Genomic DNA, 22,001 nt, shown 5'->3' on the forward strand with positions numbered 1-22,001 from the left:
TCGAGGCGTTGGTGGACCGGGAGTCAGCGAGCGCAGGGGTGCTCATCTATCCCCTACTCACGTCCAGACTCGACTATTCCAATGTTCTCCTGGCTCACCAACCATCCTGCACACTCCATAAACTTCAGCTTATCCAAAAGTCAGCTGCTCGTTGAACCAAGTCCTGCTCACCCATCACCGCCTGCCCTCACTGATCTACATTAGCTCCTTTTGTGTGTCCCCGTTCCCTTGACAAAATGCTGACGTGGACAGAGGCAGACAAAGCGGGAGAGACAGAGGATTCGTTGGTTTTAACATCGCAGGCTTTTAGAGAGTATTGTGACTAGCAAACCTGAATAGCTCATTGAAGATCCAAGCAAAGTAATTACTGTAATGAGTGCCTTATGGCTAGTGCTCTCTATAGTGCACAAATAAAATCATTATTATTGGTATTTATCTGAAGTGAAATCCAATTTTGCAGCTTTTAGGGCTCAATCGGGCGGTGCTGCTTTTTGAAGTTGATGTGCACGAATGGTGATCCTCTTGAACTCTTTGGTGATTGACTGTTAAGTCATTATTAGGCCAAATGTTTACATGGGCCAGTGTGTAGGTGTGTAGTTCATCTTTTCTCCTACATTTTAATCTGTAGTATATGATTATTTTTAACGGCAATGGTTGTTGCTGTTGAAGTGGCTGCAGTAATTACCATCGATCTCTGAGCCAGTATGCACACTCGAGGAACGTATTCTCTTACAACAAGTGCCTGCCCATCAACCTTTGAATCAGCCATTCGCTGTAAAACTTCTTCAAAGTCTTTACCCCCTCACACACACACGTCCACTTCACTCAACCTAACCTCAAACAAGATCGTATATTTGATGCTCCTCAACTAATTTTCTTGGTACATATAATTTCTTTGGGGATAAATATTATATAAACACACCTGTAATTGCAACTTTCCGAAGCCATCAGCTTGTCTGAAGCCGTTGCCGTCTTTGTAATCTTAAGGAGTCCAGACCATGATCCCACCGTTGGGCCTCACAGCTGCCTAAGGGAGGCTGGGGCACGGGAGCTCTGATGCTCGGAGTTCCCAACACCTGGCTCCCCCACCCCTGGACAAGGCCGTCCAGGAAACTTGTGCACAAGGTCAGGACCCAGCGGGCACTGGTTCCCAGCCTAGTTTCCAGCTGTTCTGACAGACTTTCACTGCGATTGTGGTGGGATTCTGCTGGGACAGCTGTGGATTATGGTGGGATTCTGCTGGGGACAGCTGTGGATTATGGTGGGATTCTGCTGGGACAGCTGCGGATTTTCAGCCCCTTCCCTTATTCTCTTCAAAGGAGCTTCCTGGGGTATTCTCAGTTGTTGTCTTGTACTAGGGTTTATTTTGTTGCTTGAAGCTACTTAAGCATAAAATATTATTCAAAATAGTAAAATCAGCAGCCCTCGGTCCAGGTGATCCCCTGCCTGCTTGTCCCTGGCCACTGTGAGGCCAAAAATTACTGAGCCATCTTATCTTGTGAATGTACAACACACTCCCTCTTGAGATTATTGTCGGTGCATGTTATAGAAATTTCAGTGAACAAATAAACATAGTCTATCTGGGATTAGGTTCCCTATGAAGCAACTGGACCCTGTAAAATTGTATTGAAGTCCCTTCGACTACTTTTATTTTCATATTTAAAATATTTGTAACCCCCGTCCAACAAATATTGAATGAATTATATTTGGCTTGAAAGACAGAATTACAGCAGACACCAAGTGAAGCGTCAAAAATCGAAATTTTCAGGGGAAAGCTGACACGTAGCTAGAAAATAGATCGAGCATTCACAACCCCTTTCTATTAATGTCTAAATTCACCGCTGCTGCAAACTGTGCTTTTGCGTACTTTAGATGCTATATTAAGGGCTGTTTTGGGACTGTTAACTTTTTGGGGCTGTCAGTTATTTTGAAACAATTGGTCAGCTTTTGCTAGTTTTCTGGTTTGGATGTATGAGCTCTGGGAATTGTAGGTCTCCCAGCTTACATTAAAGGCATGCTACATAAATGCTGTCGGTGATGTTGTTGTATATCAGAGAGCAAAACATAGAAAATGTGTGAGACACATGCCAGAGGAGAGGAGACAGAATCAAGGAGAGAATGAGACAAACCAAGAGATACACAAACAACGACAAAAGTGTGTGAGAGGCATACAGAGAGAACTTAGAACATAAGGAATAGGAGCAGGAGTAGGCCATACGGCCCCTCAATAAGATCATGGCTGATCTTCTGTCTTAACGCCCGATCCCCATATCCCTTGAAGAGAGCGACAGAAAAAGTGGAAGACAAGCAAAGATAATGAGAGTGAATGAAAATTGAAGAGATGGAGACAGGTAAACAGTTATAGGGAGAGACACAATTTAAAAAAAAAATTTGTCGGGAAACAAAGCCACAGCTGTTATCATTAGCGGAACTGAATTGGTACGATAACAGCTCTGAAAACCAAGGAAAAAGTTGTGCGAAAAATGGCTAAAATCTCAAGCAGTTACAGGGATACTTTTCTCATGGCTACAGTCAAATTTCTATTAACTAGCATGCTTTCAAATTGCCCGTTTCTGCCCCCCTGGTCTGCTAAATATTGATGAAAGTTTTCAGGCAGTTACCTTAACAAGTGGCTGTACAGTTGATAAGTGCACAGCCCTCTGGCACTGCTTAAAATAAGAGTTTGGGATTAAATTGTTGGAACGTGGAGTATGTGCCAACTGTTACAGTAACCAGCTGGAAACTTCCTTCACTCTTTGACAGGTTGAAAGAGGCAGAGCACTAGCACTTAAAAATATACTGCTGCTTAAAATTAATGTTCAATAAGGAAGAGAAAGATGTGTTCTAGGATGAAAATCACAGGATTTGTTACAGGATGTAGAGCTGGAAGAAAACACTTGGCCTAACAATAATAATACATTCTGAATTTCACGATGTAATGCTCCTGCAATTATAAAATAGTGCACCCTCTGATTTGCTGTGAAACTAGTTGTTTTTAGATTAGGAATAGCTGAGGTGTGAATGTTTCCTTCTGATTCAGTTAGCAAGTGAAGATTGATTCAGTCTCAAATTGCACCAGCTGACAACAACAACAACTTGCATTCATATAGCGCCTTTAATGTAGTAAAACGTCCCAAGGCGCTTCCCAGGAGCGATTATCAAATAATTTCTGACACTGAGCCACATAAGGAGATATTAGGACGGATGACCAAAAGCTTGGTCAAAGAGGTAGGTTTTAAGGAATGTCTTAAAGGAAGAGAGAGAGACAGAGAGGTTTAGGGAGGGAATTCCAGAGCTTAGGGTTTAGGCAGCTGAAGGCACGGCCACCAATGGTGGAGCGATGAAAATCGGGGAGGCACAAAAGGCCAGAATTGGAGGAGCGCAGAGATCTCGGTGCATTGTAGGGCTGGAGGAGGTTACAGAGATAGGGAGGGGCGAGGCCATGTTGGTATTTGAAAACAAGGACAAGAATTTTAAATTGAAGCATTGACAGACCAATGTAGGCCAGCGAGCACGGGGGGTGATGGGTGAATGGGACTTGGTGCGAGATAGGATACGGGCAATAGAGTTTTGGATGAGCTCAAGTTTACGGAGGGTGGAAGGTGTGAGGCCGGCCAGGAGAGCATTGGAATAGTCGAGTTTAGAGGTAGCAAAGGCTTGGATGAGGGTTTCAGCAGCAAATAAACTGAGGCAGGGGCAGAGACGGGCAATGTTACAGAGGTGGGAGTAGGCTGGCACAGTTACTGAATGTCCAATACTTTGAGGTGAAATGATGAAGTAATTGAATTAATTTGGGTAACTCGAGAGGATAGGGACAGTATATTGAATTATTTGATAGCAAATGGGGAAAAGTTTTGGACAAGAAAGTTGTCCAATATGGAAAGAATTCCAGTATTGTGACTGTCCAGTTGGGATAAGTTATGATTTTTTTTCTCCTTCAATCTTTCCTCCAATTTTCTCCTTTCCTATTTTGAAGAGAATGTCTCATGCTAGGAAATGGCACCACAGGTGTTGATGACTCTTTGATACTTCGTCCAAAAGGCAATTCTTCATGTGTGAGCCTGGACAATGAGTATTGGGTTATACGGCCATGGGTGGTGTCACAGCTGAGCCTGATTATGTTGTCACTCAGTGTCCCCCACACAGAATTTCTGTTGTGTCATTGGATAGTGATGAGGCGTGGGAAACCACGCCGAAATTTCTCCTCTTAGCCCAGGGAGAGTGCCACCAATAGTCGTGGAATCATTGACTCTGGCTGCAGTCAAGCAACTCAACACAGGTCAGGGATCAAACTTTCTAGTCAGTATGGCTCATCACCACACCAGGCAGTGCACTGGCTCACGGTTTGGGGAGCTGAGAAATAATCATTTTGCTTTTCACCTCTTTCCACCATTTGTAAAGCATTTTACAAGTTATTAAACTTACCAGCTGACTCCTTGTAAAAGTAGCTAAAATATCTATACTTGTGATCATTACCTGCTGTTCTCCCATACCCTCTTTACTTTGGTCAGCCCTATAAAGAGGTTATCCTGCTTGTTCTGATGAAGAGCCCGCACTCAAAACATTCACCAGTGCTTCCAACGCTGCTGTGAATTTCTGGCATTGCTGTTCTATTTAGATTGCCAGCGATTGAATTTTTTCTTTGTGTCCTTTTAATGGTTTTAATGGAGCATTTCATTACAAAACAAAGGCAAGGTCAAGACAAGTGCCTTTCTGATCAGATTTAGTGGCACAGTAGAAGAGAAAAGGGATTCATCGTGTCAGAATAAGAGGACGTGGTCTGTACATCATATGCTGCTTCAGGGCTTTCAGCTTAAACACAAAATTTTAAAGAGTGGAAAAATATTTTGGTCATTCGACATGACTTTGCCAACACCCACGTGGTTTCAGGCTGTCCCCTTTCTGCTGTGCATCCTGTCAGCTTCTTTACCTACTTTTTTTTTCTCTCTTGGGTTTGCCCTAACTATCTCCTGATTCTTTCAAAAAATTGGAGTGACTATCTTGTGAAGAAGCTTTGCCACTCAGTACTCCCAGGTCAGCTGCAGATAGAGCTCCCCATGATCTGCCCTAACTTCAGAAGACCTCCCCGTACTGGACCAGTTTGAATCTTTTGACTTCCCATACCAATCTTCCTCATGATCTTTGAGTGCTAGTTGATGCCAAATTAAGAGCGGTTTTTCACTGTGGATCTGTACCAGCTAGGAGTTGCCTTGATATTGCCTTCTCTCATTTGACGTACGATCCTTAACAGCCTTTCAGCCTGACTTGGATTTGAACCTTAGCCCAAGCGGTGGAAGGGCAATGTACCAACCCAAAGCATCACCCATTTTTTCGCACATAACCCCCTGCCCAGTCTTCTGATTCAATTCCACTTTCTCATTCTCCTTCTGACCTTAAGATCACTCTTTATATTCTCTTCTTCCCCTATTAATAAATGTTAAAGAAGTGCTGCCTCTGCGGAAATTGCTTGGTAAACCGTTATTATTTGTTTTTAAAAAAAACGTAGGGGATGAAATTGGTTTTCGGCTGTAGTGCAAAGCATGCAGTAACGAATCGGCAGCCTGTTTACACCTTGCCTGATTCCCATTGCCATTTACTTCAATACCAGTGTCATCACATTAAAGCACGGCAGCATCACTAGCACCAAATCCTGTTGAAAATGACACACTGCACTCCTGCCTTTCTCTCACTCCAATCGACAAAAGCTTTGTCAAATACTTTTTTTGCGGTGACATTGTCCCTTTAATTCTGTCCTCACCCCAGAGGTTTTACTTGTAACTTAACTTTTAAAACATGTCTAGTTTAAATTTTAATGTATGTTTTGAGATCATTGATTCAAAAGGGATGATAGTTACAGATATCATAAATTGACAGAACTATAAGTGTGCCGAAGATAGCTGAACGGAGACGAGTAAGGCACTTTTGCACTGACACTTGTTTAGTTTGGATTGTAGGGAAGTGGCATCTGGTTCTCTGCATTTGCACTGCTAAAATCAGCTCTGTTATCTTGTTGGCAGAATTGTGCACCCTATTTTCATATGGATTTACAGTTCTGCTGCTGGGATAAGGGAGCTGCATTTAGCAATATAAACATGGATAATCTCCTATAATCCGAACTAAACAAACACCAGTGGAAGAACTGCCTACAGAACCAGAGAGGGGCAAATTGAAAGGTTTTGGTAGGATCTCCTCAATACAATGTCCTGTGTGTATTTTGTGAGGAATACATAGCTAGAAAACCTGGAAGAGGTATATCACTGTTTAGTTACAGAGTCGGGTGAGAATAGCGAGTAGATTGGCATCTGCTCAGTTGCCAGTCCACCTTGAGATCTTTAAGTCCGGTGATGTTAAAGCAGATCTTGGTCTTGTTATTTAGCCAATGACAGCTTAATGAATTTCTCTGTTGTATTCTCACGAATAAAATTGGTTTAGTGCCACATCGGTTTTGCTTTTGGGGCTTTTCTCATTTGATGCGATGAGAGCTGGACTTCACTTGGCAGCTCTTGGCTGACTGCATTCTCATTTAATCTACGCAGCCCAATTGCCCAGCTCAAAAAATAAACTGGGCCGTGAAATGTATTTTGAGAGTAAGGCAAAGTTAAATATCAAAACTATTACATTTTTAATAACTATTTGGAATTGTATTGATGGGAGAATGTTAAAGGGCAAAGGTCCAAGGAAAAGAGGACCACGACATAAATATCACAATTAAGTGCCTAGCCAGCCGAAAGCATAACTGCCAATGTTGGGGCGAAGGGACGAGAATGCACAAGAGGCTAGAGTCGGAGTAACACAGAGTTTTCAGAGGGTTGTCAGGCTGGAGGAAATTACAGAGCTGGTGAGGGGCAGGCTGTGAATAGTTGTAAACACGATGAGAATTTTAAATTTGAGGCGTTGGGGGACTAGGAGCCAATGTAGGGCACTGAGCGTAGAGCGAGGGGTTAGCAGGATTTGGTGTGGGATAGGAAATGGGCAGCAGAGTTTTGGATGAGCTGAAGTTTATGGTGGGTGGAGGATGGTAGGCCGTCCAGGGGAGCATTGGATTGGCCTAGATGGGAGGTGACAAAGGCAATAGATTGAAAAAACTAAGAGACATTGGCCTCGCTCTTAACCCACCCACCCATGACGGACAGAGGAGTGTCGGGGGTGGGGGGAGGTTTAAAATGTGAAATACGCGGAACGTGACCCCGACGCACCGCGCACTTGCCCGCCACCATTTTTACGGCAGTGGATATTGGGGCGTCCGAGTGCAACGCTTAATTAATATATTTAAATCGGGCCCCCACCGTGCAACTTACTGCTGCTGCGTGGGTTTCCCAGGGGTCAGGAAATTCAGCAGTGAAAGGGCGGCGGGAGCTGCTGGCTCCGCAAGGTAAGTGGCTGTTTCAGCAGGAGTGCTTCCCCCAGGCCCCTCAAGGAAGCCTATGTCCTCCCCCAGCCAAGATTGCCAGCTTCCCCCTCCCACTTCCCCCATCGCCAATCTGTAACCTTCTTGAAACAAAAGCAGGAGGATGTTAGGCGATAGGAAAGATCATCTCAAATAGGCGATATTAATGAAGCAACAGAATGTGCAAGTTGCTAAGACAACGAGAGACCCATCCGAGGGAAAAGGTTATTGGAAAATTTGGAGGTGGGGGGAGCAGAAAACAGAAAGTCTGCAAATGCAAGTCCGCAATTGAAACTCAAATGCTTGGAAATGAAACATTTAGTAATGTCTGAAGTCACTAACAACAAGTTGCATTTACATAGTGCCTTTAATGTGGAAAAATGTCTCAAGACACCACAGAGATGTAAGGTAAAAAATGGACACTGAGTCAAAGAAGGAGGTTTTAGGAAGGCTGATCAATTCTTGGTCATTTCTTAAATAATTCCAGAGATTGTGTCTCCACTACTCTATCTGGAAGTTTATTCCGCACATTGATCACTCTTCTTATCAGTAAGAATTTCCTAATATCAGTCCTAAAATGACCTCCTTCTAGTTTGAACATGTGTCCCCAAGTTCTGCTCCCGCAGTTCAATTCAAAGTAATATTCTGGGTTAACATTTTCTGTACCCTTAACAATCACCACCTCTGATAGTGTTAGTGCCACCTTGTTCACTTTACTGTGTCACTACAGATCGAAGCCTCGCCTCAAGATTAATGGTAAAGTGAATAAGTTATCAATTCTGATATTCCGAGAGAATTAATCTGACAAAAATGGAGTCTATGGTGTATTACTTTTCATTTCTCTAGGATTAAGATAGATTCTTTTAAAATATCACGGCACAGAGACTGCACATTTCATTAAGCCAATGTATTTACCTCTGGAGTGAATTGAAATAGTTTACTTAAAGAGGTTAATTACAATCTTGTTTATCTGCTTGTTTAGTTCTGAAGCCAGTCAATGAAGAAAAGGGATCACAAAGAGAAGGAATCTGATCCTCTCCCTGGCTCTACACTTGCTTAAAAACTGTTAGATCTTTATTTCTTCCAGTTCTGATGAAAGGCCATCGACCTGAAACGTTCACTCTGTTTCTTTCTCCACAGATGCTGCCTTATCTGCTGAGTATTTCCAGCATTTTCTGTTTTTATTTCAGATTTTGCTTCCACAGTATTTTGCTTTTATATATAATTGGGATCAGGTGGAATGGATTTGTGTTTGCTCTGTGAGAGGGGTTAGCAATACAGCCATATGCCCAGGCAGAGGGATTTATTTTGGCAGCCTATTATGGGTTTTTTTTCAGTTCTTTAGGCTCATTGAGCTAGAGATGAATACTTACATAGAATCATAAAAATCTATGGCACAGAAAGAGGCCATTTGGCCCATCGTGTCTGTGCCGGCCAAAAAAAAGAGCCATCCAGCCTAATCCCACTTTCCAGCTCTTGGTCCGTAGCCTTGTAGGTTATGGAACTTCGAGTGCATATCCAGGTACTTTTTAAATGAGTTGAGGGTTTCTGCCTCTACCACCCTTTGAGGCAATGAGTTCCAGACCCCCACCACCCTCTGGGTGAAAAAAATTTTCCTCAACTCCCCTCTAATCCTTCTACCAATTACTTTAAATCTATGCCCCCTGGTTCTTAACCTCTCTACTAAGGGAAATATGTCCTTCCTATCAACTCTATCTAGTCCCCTCATAATCTTATATTCCTCAATTAAATCTCCCCAGCCTATCCAATCTTTCCTCATAGCTAAAATTTTCTAATCCTGGCAACATCCTCATAAATTCCCTCTGTACCCTCTCTAGTGCAGTCACATATTTCCTGTAATGTGATGACCAGAACTGTACGCAGTACTCTAGCTGTGGCCTAACTAGTGTTTTATACAGTTCCTGCATAACCTACCTGCTCTTATATTCTACGCCTCGGCTAATAAAGGAAAGTATCCTGTACGCCTTTTTAACCACCATATCTACCTGTCCTGCTACCTTCAGGGATCTGTGGACATGCACTCCAAGGTCCCTCTCTTCCTCTACGCTTCTCAGTATCCTCCCATTTATTGTGTATTCCCTTGGTTTATTGACCCTCCCCAAATGTATTACCTCACACTTCTCCGGATTGAATTCCATTTGCCACTTTTCTGCCCACCTGACCAGTCTATTGATAACTTCCTGCAGTTGACAGCTCTCTTCTTCACTATCAACCACACAGCCAATGTTTGTATCATCTGCAAACTTCTTAATCATGCCCCCTGCATTTAAGTCTATATCATTGATATGTACTGAGCCCTGCGGAACCCCACTGGAAACAGCCTTCCAGTCATAAAAACACCCATTGACCATTACCCTTTGTTTCCTGCCACTGAGCCAATTCTGGATCCAACTTGCCACTTTCCCTTGGGTCCCATGGGCATTTACTCTTCTGACCAGTCTGCCATGTGGGACCTTGTCAAAAGCCTTGTTAAAATCCATGTAGATTACATCAAACGCGCTACCCTCATCAACCCTCCTTGTTTCCTCCTCAAAAAGTTCAATCAAGTTAATCAGACACGACTTTCCCTTATCAAATCCACTGTCCTAGGCATTTAGGTGAAACCTCATGCATAATAATTTTGATTTAGAGACACTGGCCCAGGTTCAGTAGTATTATGAGTGTTAGCCAAGTGCCATTTATTAATTTTTTTACCCAAGGAGGTATAAGTCAAAAGTTCTGCAGTGAATTGAAAACAGCTGCATTGGTTTTCCACTCTTTTTTTACTTTTAATAAACCTGATTTGTAGTTTAAAGGCCAGGTACACGCTCTGACAGCTTTATTTGTTCCACTATCCAAGACTAAGAGAACTCAAAAAGGGTTCGTGTAAATTCAAGAGCTAATCACAGTAACAAGGATTCTGTTCAACTCCAGGGCAATGCTACCAGATATTGAGCATATAAAGTCACACTCCAGTTCGTAGAGAGAAAAGGCTCAGTTATGAGAATGGTCTTTGTCACTGAGCACAAGCAAATAGATGTTTAAACATTTAAAATGTAACACTGCTTTCACTGAATCACAAATCCGGACAATATCCTACTTAATCTTCTTAATTAGCTCTCGGCAATTTTACAATTAACCAGCATTCGGGTTAGGGTTGCCAACTCTGGATGGATGTATTCTTGGAGGTTTCATCACGTGATCTCCCACTTCCAACTGCCCCATTCTTTTAATGCCCCTATGATTTTTCTCCCAGGTGTTGCTCGCAGCAGTGCCCTGGAGATTAATCTTTAATTCCTGGGAGACTCCAGGTGAATCCTGGAGAGTTGGCAACCCTAACTCGGATGGCACTGAACAAAACTCTGTTTACCCTGGTCAGAGCCGGGTACTATAACTGGGCATAAAGCTGTCCTGTTAAACCCGGCCACAGATTTCTTGTGGACCATCCCTTGCTGTGAGGAACTCTGATATTCCTTGTCAGTTCGCATGGGCATCTGAACTGTCAGTCAATGTCCTGCAGACAAAATGCCCCTTGGCCTGAGCCACACAATAGATCCCAAAGACAAATCCATTCCATCTGATGTTCCTTTTTCTCAATTTCAGAACTACAGAAGCAGATAAACAAAGTTTGTAATTAATCTCTTAAGTAAACTGTTTGATTGCAACCTGTTGTACTCCATCAGTCCTGCATCGCTCTCAGCAGGTACCTTTATCAAATTGGTACCAATAGTCGAACTATGCCCTTTGACCTTGTTAATGATTGAAATTATTATTATTTTGTTTATTCTACTGTAAATTAGCTCTATCAAGTTTCCTCAACTCACTTACTGTTTTCAGGCGAAGGTATAGCCCTCATTCGATAATGGTGAAACTAGGAATCTGGTCTGTCAAAGAGCCATTTTGTGATGAATTTATATGTTGCTATTTACTCGTTCACTTTTAAGTTAATAAATGAAGACTGGTGACACATTAAATGTGTTAGCAGATAGATTTCTTTATTCCCATGCCTGTGAGAGGACCACCTAGTAAACTAAAGCTGGAAATCTTATTATAATAGCCCAGTATCTTGCTGAAGTTTAATCAGAAATATTGAGGATATTGAGTACTTCAGAAAACTATATTATAATCAGAAAACAGCTTGAAACACAAACCAAAACGGTGGCTTAACTTCCAAAATAACACGGGAGTTACAAATTATTTAAACTATTATCGTACAACATACCTCCCGCAGCTCAGTGTGAATTATTGCAAGCTGCATTATTGGTTAATGTATCAAATGTCTGATCAAATAAGTTGGGCAGTTCCCAAGACTTGACCATATTAATCAAAATTCAAAATAAATGAGTATAATCACACTTTAGTTTCCAGCTGAGTCCCTTTTGGCTTCAAACCCTTGGATTTGCAATAAGTATAGCACACAATCAAGAAATAATGACCTGTCAGCATATCCAGGGGATATTTCCTCGACTTTGAACAGACAAGCTATGTTTCCGAGAAGATTTGTCGTGCCAATATTAATTTGTTTAGACAGCGCGAGCAGCAGCATCTAACTCCTGCCGGTTCTAATGTTGCCCAGAGCATGATTTGGTTGGATGTGGATTGGGAAATGTTGCTCTTAATGTTTAAGAGATGAAACGAAACGTTGGCTACCTGCGAAAAAAGGAAGTGCGTTGCTGATTCTTCCAAAGTAACTCCCCAGAAAGCTGACGCCAGGCTCGTGGACGGGCAAAATGCTGCCAACGGTGCAAATTTGAAAAATGTCATTTGGAGTGGGCAGTTTGTCCATACAAGGGGGTCAGTCATAACTCAGACCGCCGGACGGGAACGGGACGGTAGCAGCCCTGAAACTGGAGTGTTGCACTTACGGCCACAATCTCGCTCCGATACCACCATTTTGTCCAGGGCCTTCACAACGGCATTCCAGAATCCCATCGAGATCAAGCGGGAGCCTTATCAATTCAATGACAGACATAGTACCCCGATCGCAATTTTGAGGTACAAGTAGGCAGAGCGTGCGCCACGCATGCTTCAGACCATTTGCACCGGGGCAGTTGGTGGCCTTAAAGTGACCACTGGAGGCCTTTCACAAAACGGCCCAGGAAATTTCTAATTTTGTTTGATGGGCCGGGAGAAGCAGCCCTCCCGGACCCACAGTAAAAGACTCTCAGCCCTGCCGGCCCATTCGAGGGCCACCCCCGCCATCCCAGAACCGACGAGCTGCGGCGGGTGCCAGTTTGACGCCTGAAACACGCCAGCAGAGCGGAAGTGTGGCTCAGGCCTCCCAGCGGCAAGAACGGGTTGGTGGCAGGCCCTCCCATTTCCTGCCAGCAGTTAAAATCGGCCCTAATGTGTGGCAAGTAAAAATGGCTCTGTTGCGAGTAAATTTCCATGGCTGTTGCCCAAGATCAGTTGATGAAAATACATTTTTTATTTTGATGTACAAGACGCAAATGAATTTGGGACAGAGATTTCAAAGAACCTAACATTCTGTTCCACCTATTGGCCAGAGCCCGCAGCTACATCTTTAAAGGCAAATTGTTCATATGCGGGATTTCTATTCTAAATGTTTACATAGGCAGTTAACTGTTAGCATAAAAGCATGACCAAAATTGTGATATTAGGAAGTTCATGCATACGTAACATTTTTAATAATATATTAATAGATATTCGGCTTCAGCACGAATAAAAAAATATTTGTATTGATATGGCAGCTTTTTATGTCTCTCAGAAACACATCCAAGTTCTTCCAATGCAATGAATTATCTTAGAAATGCAGTGACCATCGTTTTGGAAGCAAACCTTTTCTAAAGAAACAAAACTCTTTGAAAATGAATTTCCATGCAGACGTTAAAATAAAATGTATGAGTATAGCTCTACAGAGAGCTTGCAATATCACGTTCGCTAACTGCTCAAAAACATGATGATGGGCACCAGTAACGCAATCTGAAGTAAATAAATAATTTCAGGAAAAATACTTTTCATAGCCAGCTGTTCATAGGTTGCAATTGTGACTTTCTTTTGTGGCCCAAAACATTCCCCAGTGGCTGAAAAGGAACTATACAGGGCAGTGATTGGTGTACAGTTTCCAGTAAAAAGGAACAGTCATGGAATATTTTTTTATTCATTCGCGGAATATGGGCATCGCTGGCAAGGCCGGCAATTATGGCCCATGCCGAATTGCCCTTGAGGCAGTGGTGGAGGCCACCTTCTTGAACCTCTGCAGTCCATGTGGTGAAGGTACTCCCACATAGGGCCCTAGCTGTCTCTTCCATTTTACAGCCAAGGGCACAGCTTAATAATGAATATTGCTAAGATTAACTAACTGAGCATAGATTGAGGATTAAACCAGGGATGTTCTGGTCTGCATGGCTCAGTACAATGTCAGATGGTACCTATACCCACTGAACCATGTGGGGGTCGGGGGGTTGTGAAGAGAAGGTCATCTTCTATCAAAGTTAATGCATATTTTTCCCTCCCCCTTCCCATCCCTCAGTATCTACTTTCTTACGCATTGTAATTTTTAAATGGTTTTAATTTGCGCCCAGTTAATATATTCAGTGACCACTCTGCTTAATCAATAACTATCTAATTAATGAATAGCAACACTTTGCAGCTATTAAAGGTTCTTCGGTAGTAATGGATTGATGTAAATTTGATAACGCGGAGTGCGAGAGCTGCCTTAGATGTTGATTCTCTACCTTTCAACAGGGTGATAGACAGCAGGCTTCAAAAATTAACGGTGAAGATTTTGCTCAGTTGGTCACATTGAAGTGTAGAATTTCCCAAATCTCCTGTACACTGATTGATACCCCAGCAAATGAACAGGAAGGAGAATTGGTCAGTTTTATAACACATTTGAAAGGGGTACTGTCTTTATGCCAACGAGAGTGAGTAAGACAGCCATGCATGCCTTTTGTCGCGAGATGTCACGTCATGACATAATGTTCATGAGAAGGAGAGGGAGGTTTGCAAATGGAGTTTAGATTCCTGCTGGGAGTGCAGGGTCAGTGAATTTACCCGAATATCTACTGCTGTGTGAATTTCTTGTTTTTTTGTTTTGGGTGAATTTTGTGCTCATCAATGGGAGGAACGGGAGTGTTGGGGATGGAATACTTTTCTACTTCGTTCACCTAAGGGCTGATTTTATGCTACCGACAGAGGACTTTGCCCACCAGCCCTGATGTTGGGTGGTGCACCTGCGATGTCCCAGTATGTGCTGCTGACAGGTGAGGGACCCCACCCAATGCGCAAGTTCATGGAACCATCCCTCTCCTGTCAATATCAAGACCAGGCCCATCATGAATTGGACACAAGGTTTCTTCTTTTTTTTTTGATCAGCCAGGTATCTGACATATTCAAAAACCCATCACCTTGCTTTAAGGGTCTGCAAAGCAAGCAAGCTGTCAGCCTTCGTTCAGCTGTAGCACTCTCGTCTCTGAGCCAGAAGGTTGTAGGGTTGCAGCGCAGTAATGGAAGTATTTAAGTGTGACGTTGGAATCGTTCTTGTGGTGTTGATGGAAGGTTTGGGTTTTGTTTAGTCTTTTTCTTTTGGTGAATTTTTGTACTCATCAATCACCCAGTATGGGCGTGAAACATAAGAACATAAGAACATAAGAAATAGGAGCAGGAGTAGGCCAATCGGTCCCTCGAGCCTGCTCCACCATTCAATAAGATCATGGCTGATCTGATCCTAACCTCAAATCTAAATTAATGTCCAATTTCCTGCCCGCTCCCTGTAACCCCTAATTCCCTTTACTTCTAGGAAACTGTCTATTTCTGTTTTAAATTTATTTAATGATGTAGCTTCCACAGCTTCCTGGGGCAGCAAATTCCACAGACCCACCACCCTCTGAGTGAAGAAGTTTCTCCTCATCTCAGTTTTGAAAGAGCAGCCCCTTACTCTAAGATCATGCCCCCTAGTTCTAGTTTCACCCATCCTTGGGAACATCCTTACCGCATCCACTCGATCAAGCCCCTTCACAATCTTATATGTTTCAATAAGATCGCCTCTCATTCTTCTGAACTCCAATGAGTAGAGTCCCAATCTACTCAACCTCTCCTCATATGTCCACCCCCTCGTCCCCGGGATTAACCGAGTGAACCTTCTCTGTACTGCCTCGAGAGCAAGTATGTCTTGTAACACTGCCAGTTGCATTATAGTACAAGCAGATGCAGATGCAGAATAAAGCTCCCTCCATCTTCCTCTAAATATATGCTATAAGCCTAACTAACCTCAGAAGGGCATAATCTACAGTTCCAGAGGGAATTTTTTCCCATTTCCTTTTTTCCCTTATCTCTTAGCGAGATTATCAATTTAATTTGTGGCAAATTATGTGTTTGATGCTGTGGGCTTGCAATTACAAGGAGCATTAGGGTTGATACCAATCAAACTAATTTTGAACAGGACCCATACAGCTGACAGTCAAGGTTATATTCAAATCCAGGTTCCAGTGCGAAAGGACAGTGTATTAATTCTTCATGCAGCCCAATTCCTTTATAGGAACATAGGAACTTTTGGCTTTCCATTCATCTCTCTCTCGGTTTATTGTGTTTCCTCGAATGCTGTTACAGCTGGGATCAGGTTGTTGTGCAGTGATCTTCAAATGTGCATTTAGTTATTATTCACCGTCGAAATTTCTGATGCTAAGCATCTGTTTATCTATATTGAATTAATAGAATGTCCCACAGATTTCTGACGATGGCAGTGAAATCAAATTGAAATATAGTTTTTTTTTGTTGCCCAGGAGGCACCTTCTTTTCAACTAAACATGTAGGCTTCTTTGGGAAGAAAGTCGTCAGTAAGAGATATAGGCAAAAGACTCCATGAAAGGTTAGGATGTAAGGTTATGGTCAAGGAAAGGTCCAGGATCCAATTTTTACTTGGAATAATTGCTTAGAAAACACAACTGTTATTTTACAAGAAGGGAGAGAAGGATAAACTGTGTTACTATAGACCAGTTAGTCTATCGTCAGCTGTGGGCAAACTCATGGAATCCTTAATTCAAGTTAAAATTAATGAGCTTTTAGAAATTATTGAGTTAAACAAGGACAGCCAGCATGAGTTTGTTAAAGGGAAGTCATGTTTGTTGAAGAAGTGACCAATTGGATAGATAAAGGGAATGCAGTAGACATGTTATGTATGGATTTTGATGTGGATAAGGTGTCCAACAAGAGGTTTGTTAGAAAAATTCTGAAGTTGTAACAGCAGTTGGTTGATGATCAGGAAACAATGAGTTAGGGCAAATGGGTGTGGTTTGTTTTGGAGAAGGGATGGAAGTTGTGTACCTCGGGGGCCAGTACTGGGTCCGCTTTTGTTCTTGGTATTTGTAAATGATTTGGACTTGGGTAAAGGGAAGACAATTTTGAAATTTTGCTGACAACACATAAGTAGAGGGTTTGGCAAACAGTGAGGAGGACTGTAAAAGACCTCGGGAAGACAAGGTCAGGTTAGCAGATATGCGGCAGATACAATTTAATGTGAAAAAGTATGAGGAAGAAAACAAGGAATGGAAGTATACACTGAATGGAAAGATGCTGACGAGTGTGAATAAACAGAGAGACTTGAGGGCTCATATACATAATTCTCTGTCAGTGCGAGTACAGGTAGATGAAGCCATAAACAGGTCAACAGTATTTTGGGTTTTATGAATAGAGACACAGAATACAAGAGTAAATAAGCGATTAATTTGTACAAAACATTGGCTAGGACATAGTTAAAGTATCGTGTGTTTTGAGCATCCCATTACAGAAAGGACGTTGGAACCATAGACAGCAAACAGCAAAATTCACCCGGATAATGCCAGGGATCAGAAACTATAGTCATGAGGGGAGCTATTTGGACTATTTCTGCAGAAGCAAAGAAGGATAAGAGGGGATTTAACAGATGCTTTTAAAATCATAAAGGGTTGTGATAGATGGAATAAGGAAAGAGTATTTCCTCTGTTTGAGGAGTCAGTGATGAGGGAGCACCAAATTAAAATTGTCTCTAAGTGAGTGAAGAGAGAGATTGGGAGAAATTTCTTTACACAGAGGGTTGTGGGAGTATGGAATGCTTATTAATAGGGGGTGATTGAGGCAGAGGCCATTGCATCTTTTAAAGGAAAATGGGATAAATATTTGAAGCAGAGAAAGATACAGGGCTGATGGCAGAGAGCAGGGCAGTGGGAATAGTTTTGGATTACTCTAGCAAAGTGCTGGCACAGGAACGCTGGGCCAAATAGCCACCTTCCATGCTGTGAACGTGTATGGTTCTACATTCCAAGGAAGAGTAGTAACGTCTGTAATTACTGTAAATCTGCTGTTTGTCTTCGTTTACCTCTTCAGTGTTAATAGATCTGTTTGGTAGTTTATTGTCCACTACAGTATTTATTCCACAGCTTTCTGAAATAAAGTAATGTATCCAGTAAGCTAAAATACACATTTATTCTGTTGACAGTTTTGCTATCTTGAATTCTTCTTGCAGTATCTTATTGAAATGTTAGTTTTTGGTTCGATTTAACCTGACAGTCTGATCATTTAGATGTCTATCTCATCCCTGAGAAATAAACATAAGAATTTTTCCTTGAATCAAGGTAATAGTATCTCACTTTGCTACCATGTCAGTGTTAAAGTAATAGGAGCCATTTGTAAGAAGGCACTCTGTAGCAGTAATATTCATAAAGTGGCTCAGCTCTTCCTAACAGCAAACTTCTTGTTCCATGTGTTTCTAGACCTCTGCCCATAAACTGCCAGCTCTGGTATGTTGGGAGAACCAGGATATCAGATGGATAGGTAAATAGATACTGATATTGTGGCTGTCAACGAAAAGTTGATGGGTAACTTTGATCCAAAGCCATATAGAGTACTACAGTGGAATTCAATTATAGTGATTGATTTGGCCAGTTACGCAAATGATCACTATAATTGACTGGTCAGTGCAGACGATGTGTACTCTACTGCTATACAGCACTCACAGCACTTTAAACAACTGATTAATCATCTGCTCGGCCTCTCCTTCTAATGCACTGTTTAGAATTTTACCTCTTAATGTTAAGTTCTTTTATGCCCTATAAATTCATCCTTGGCTACTAAGACCTCAATACGGCGGGCAGGAAGAGTGCGCACATTTCCAGCCAGATGTGCGTCACCCGCCATATTTGGAAAGGAAAAAGAATAGATGTACAGGGCCCGCGCCTGAAACAGGCGTATGCAAATAAGGGGCCTAAGGCCTGTTTGAGGCCCCCACTGCAAGATTAGCTTGCCCTGTGGTAGCCACACCAGCAGTAAAACCAGACTTTGGGACTGCCTGCAACCAAAAAGGTAAGTTTGAAATTTACTTAGCTGAATGTGGAGCCGGGCGGAGAAGGTCACTTGTGCCCGAATTTCAACTTGCTGGCACTTTAAACAGCTGGTTAACCTGCTGCTCAACTTCTCCCTTCAAAGCACTGCTCAGAATGTTACAGCTCTCAGTGCTATATTGCTGCACTTTGTTTCCCTTCTGTCAGTCCCAAGCTTGTACTCTTGAGCATTAATCTGCCTCAACATTTACCAACCCTTTGAGCAGCTGAGATCCCAGAAAAAAAACAATGCGAGCAGCCCCAATTCCCACTAGTTTTCCAGTATTTGGGAGAGTTCTTATTGGCAACCACAAATTCAGATAATCAATTGATGGATGGATAATTGAGTTTGCACTGTATATATGTGAGTGAGCCATGTACCAAACTCTCAGCACCATTCCGCTCCATAGCTCTGCTCCTGCTGGCAAGATTAGCGGGCACTGGTGCAACTGAGCTATTAGCTGATCCACCAGCTCAACGTTCCTCCACACACCTCCTCGCAAGCATCTGAACTTCTGGCAGCCGTTAAAGAGGAGGCTGTGAGCCGCGCTGTATCATCCGTTGTCTGCAGACTCTCTTTTCCTTCATCCTGGCCCACCGCTTCTGAAAAGCACAGCCATTCAGCTTTGGCAGAGGTTGCTGGTGGGTTGAGTTACCTTTTAATGCCCCTACAGCCGATCCATTGGCAGCTTACTGTCTGGAGCTGTACGCGACCTTCTCCCGCAAGAAAGAAGGGAGTGTGTTAGTGATAGCCTTGAGAGGTGTTCAGAGAATGTGCCTGTCATAGTGGAATTCTCATCCTTGTTTTCAAATCCTTACATGGCCTCACCCCCTCCCTATCTCTGTAACCTCCTCCAGCCCTACAACCCTCCGAGATCTCTACGCTCCTTCAATTCTTGCCTCTTGCACATCCACCATTGGCCTTCAGCTGCCTAGGCCCTAAGTTCTAGAATTCCCTCCCTAAACCTCTCTGCCTTTCTACCTCTCTCTCCTCCTTTAAGGTGTTCCTTAAAACCTACTTCTTTGACCAAGCTTTTGGTCACCTGTCCTAATATCTCCTTATGTGGCTGGGTGTCAAACTTTGTTTGATAATCGCTCCTATGAAGCGCCTTGGGACATTTTGTTACATTAAAGGCATTATATAAATGTAAGTTGTTGTTGTTGTTGAATGGCTGGTATGCAGTACGTGAGATGTGAGTTGTGGAGAAAGGAGGTTGGAATAGTAGTGAGTGTGAGGAGAAGGTACATGGTTGACCCGTCCGCCTTTCCCTGTCTCTGTACTTGCGTAAAACTGTTAAATCTCTAACTTCTTCCAGTTCTGACGACAGGTGATTGACCTGAAACGTTAACTCTGTTTCTCTCTCCACGGATGCTGCCTGACTTACTGAGTGTTTCCAGCATTTTCTGTTTTTATATCAGTAGAGCAAATGCGGATTCTCATAGTTAACTTCAAAACGGAACTATTTTTGCAGCAGAGTTTGATTTTCTGAATTCACTCCAGCAGTAACGTTGAATTTAATTGTTGAATTCTGATTTAGAGATCTGTAGAGTTCCATGAAATGTTATACCAACTTGATGATGTTTCAAGTTGTTATGACATCTGCATTTGTGCATATCTGGGTAGTTGGCTTAACCTGGTCCAATAAGGGATATGTTGTGACATTCGGTGTTAACATGTACACTTTGGTTGATTCTTTGCAGTTTAAGAATTTTTTTCTTCCTTGTCTGTTACCAGGGCAGCTATCAATCGACGGTTTCAAGAGATATTTGAGTGGTGAAGAGAATGGAGTTGTCCCACCTGAGAAATTAGATCTGAGTGAAGATATGACTCAACCTTTGTCCCACTATTTCATCAACTCCTCACATAACACCTACCTCACAGGTAAGAAATCAGAACTGTGTAGTGCCCTAGGTTTTTCTACATCAGAGATGAATGCTTCATCGAGTGGCCTTTCTTACACTTGCACTCTCATTGGCGATTGAACAAAAAAAAAAGCTGCCAACATTTCTCCTCCTTTCACCTCCACCTGAAGGCATAGACTCATGCTCGGTACATTGGTGTTTAATGTCCTCCACTACCTCACCCGTGTGGTAGTCTTCATTTGTTAGCAGGCTGTTTGACTATGGAGAAAATTACAACTGAGCCTGATTTGGGCATCGCACAATATCTACAAATGTGTACTGCCCAGCAGAGGTCAGGGACAGGAATCAGGAGAAGGCTGTTTTCCAGTGCAAAATCTCAAGTGAGAAGACACGTTATTACTGGTCATTTGCTGCTGAGATCGTATTTGATCTATGGTTTGTCTTTAACAATTTCAGAGCACAAAGTTGCTGAAGTACATTTATCGAAACTGTAGCTCTTCTAGACTTATCCGTCTCCTCCCTCTGTCTCAGTCCATCTGCTGCTGAAACCCTCATTCATGCTTTTGTCATCTCCAGACTCAACTACTCCAATGCTCTGTTGGCCAGCCTACCATCCCCCACCTTCCATAAACTTGAGCTCGTCCAAAACTCTGCTGCCCATATCCTAACCCGCATGACGTCCTGCTCACCCATCAGCCCTGTGCTCAATCAACTACATTGGTTCTCCGTCCACCAAAACCTCAAATTTAAAATTCCCATCCCCATGTTCAGATCCCTCATGACCTCACCCTCCCTATGTCTAACCTCCTCCAGCCCTGCAACCTTCCTAGAACTCTGCATTCCTCCAACTCTGGCCTCCGACTCCCTTGGCCCCATCATTGGCAGCCGTACCTTCAGCTGTCTAGGTCCGAAGATCTGGAATTCCTTCCCTAAACTTCTACATTCTTAACTTCTCTCCCCTTCTTTATGACCCCACTTAAAACCTACCTCATTGACCAAGCTTGTAGTCATCCCTTCTAATATCTCCTCTTTGCCGTATCAGCTGTGGCTCAGTGGGTAGCACTCTCACTTATGAGTCAAAAGGTTGTGGGTTCAGTTCCCACTTTAGCACCTTGAGCACAAAATCCAGGCTGACACTCCCCGTGCCGTACTGAGGGAGTGCTGCAGTGTCGGAGGTGCCGTCTTTCAGATGAGACATTAAACCGAGGCCCCGTCTGCCCTCTCAGGAGAATGTAAAAGATCCCATGGTACTAATTCAAAGATGAGCTCCTGAGGTCATGTAAGGTGCTATATAAATGCAAGTCTTTCTTTATTATCGAGTAGCTGAAACACCTTTCAGCCTGGGCCACGTTTGAATGCCACCAGTGAGCTGTGGGCGTAAAATGGGAACCCTGCAGCAGCTCACTGGTTGTGGGAGGGAGTTAGATCGTCTGACT

The 22,001-nt window shown here is 42.8% G+C and overlaps 1 protein-coding gene across 3 annotated transcripts in view; it reads left to right on the forward strand.

Moving 5' to 3' along the window:
- The window catches only part of plcb1 (phospholipase C beta 1), a 646,154-nt gene that overhangs the window by 449,306 nt on the left and 174,847 nt on the right, over window positions 1-22,001 (forward strand). For all 3 annotated transcript variants that reach the window (XM_067989433.1, XM_067989434.1, XM_067989436.1), the window contains exon 10: window positions 20,438-20,584. In XM_067989433.1, coding sequence (XP_067845534.1) covers window positions 20,438-20,584 — 147 coding nt within the window. The remainder of the gene's footprint in view (window positions 1-20,437; window positions 20,585-22,001) is intronic.

Source organism: Heptranchias perlo, chromosome 8, assembly GCF_035084215.1.
Source record: "Heptranchias perlo isolate sHepPer1 chromosome 8, sHepPer1.hap1, whole genome shotgun sequence".
Lineage (NCBI taxonomy): Eukaryota > Metazoa > Chordata > Chondrichthyes > Hexanchiformes > Hexanchidae > Heptranchias > Heptranchias perlo.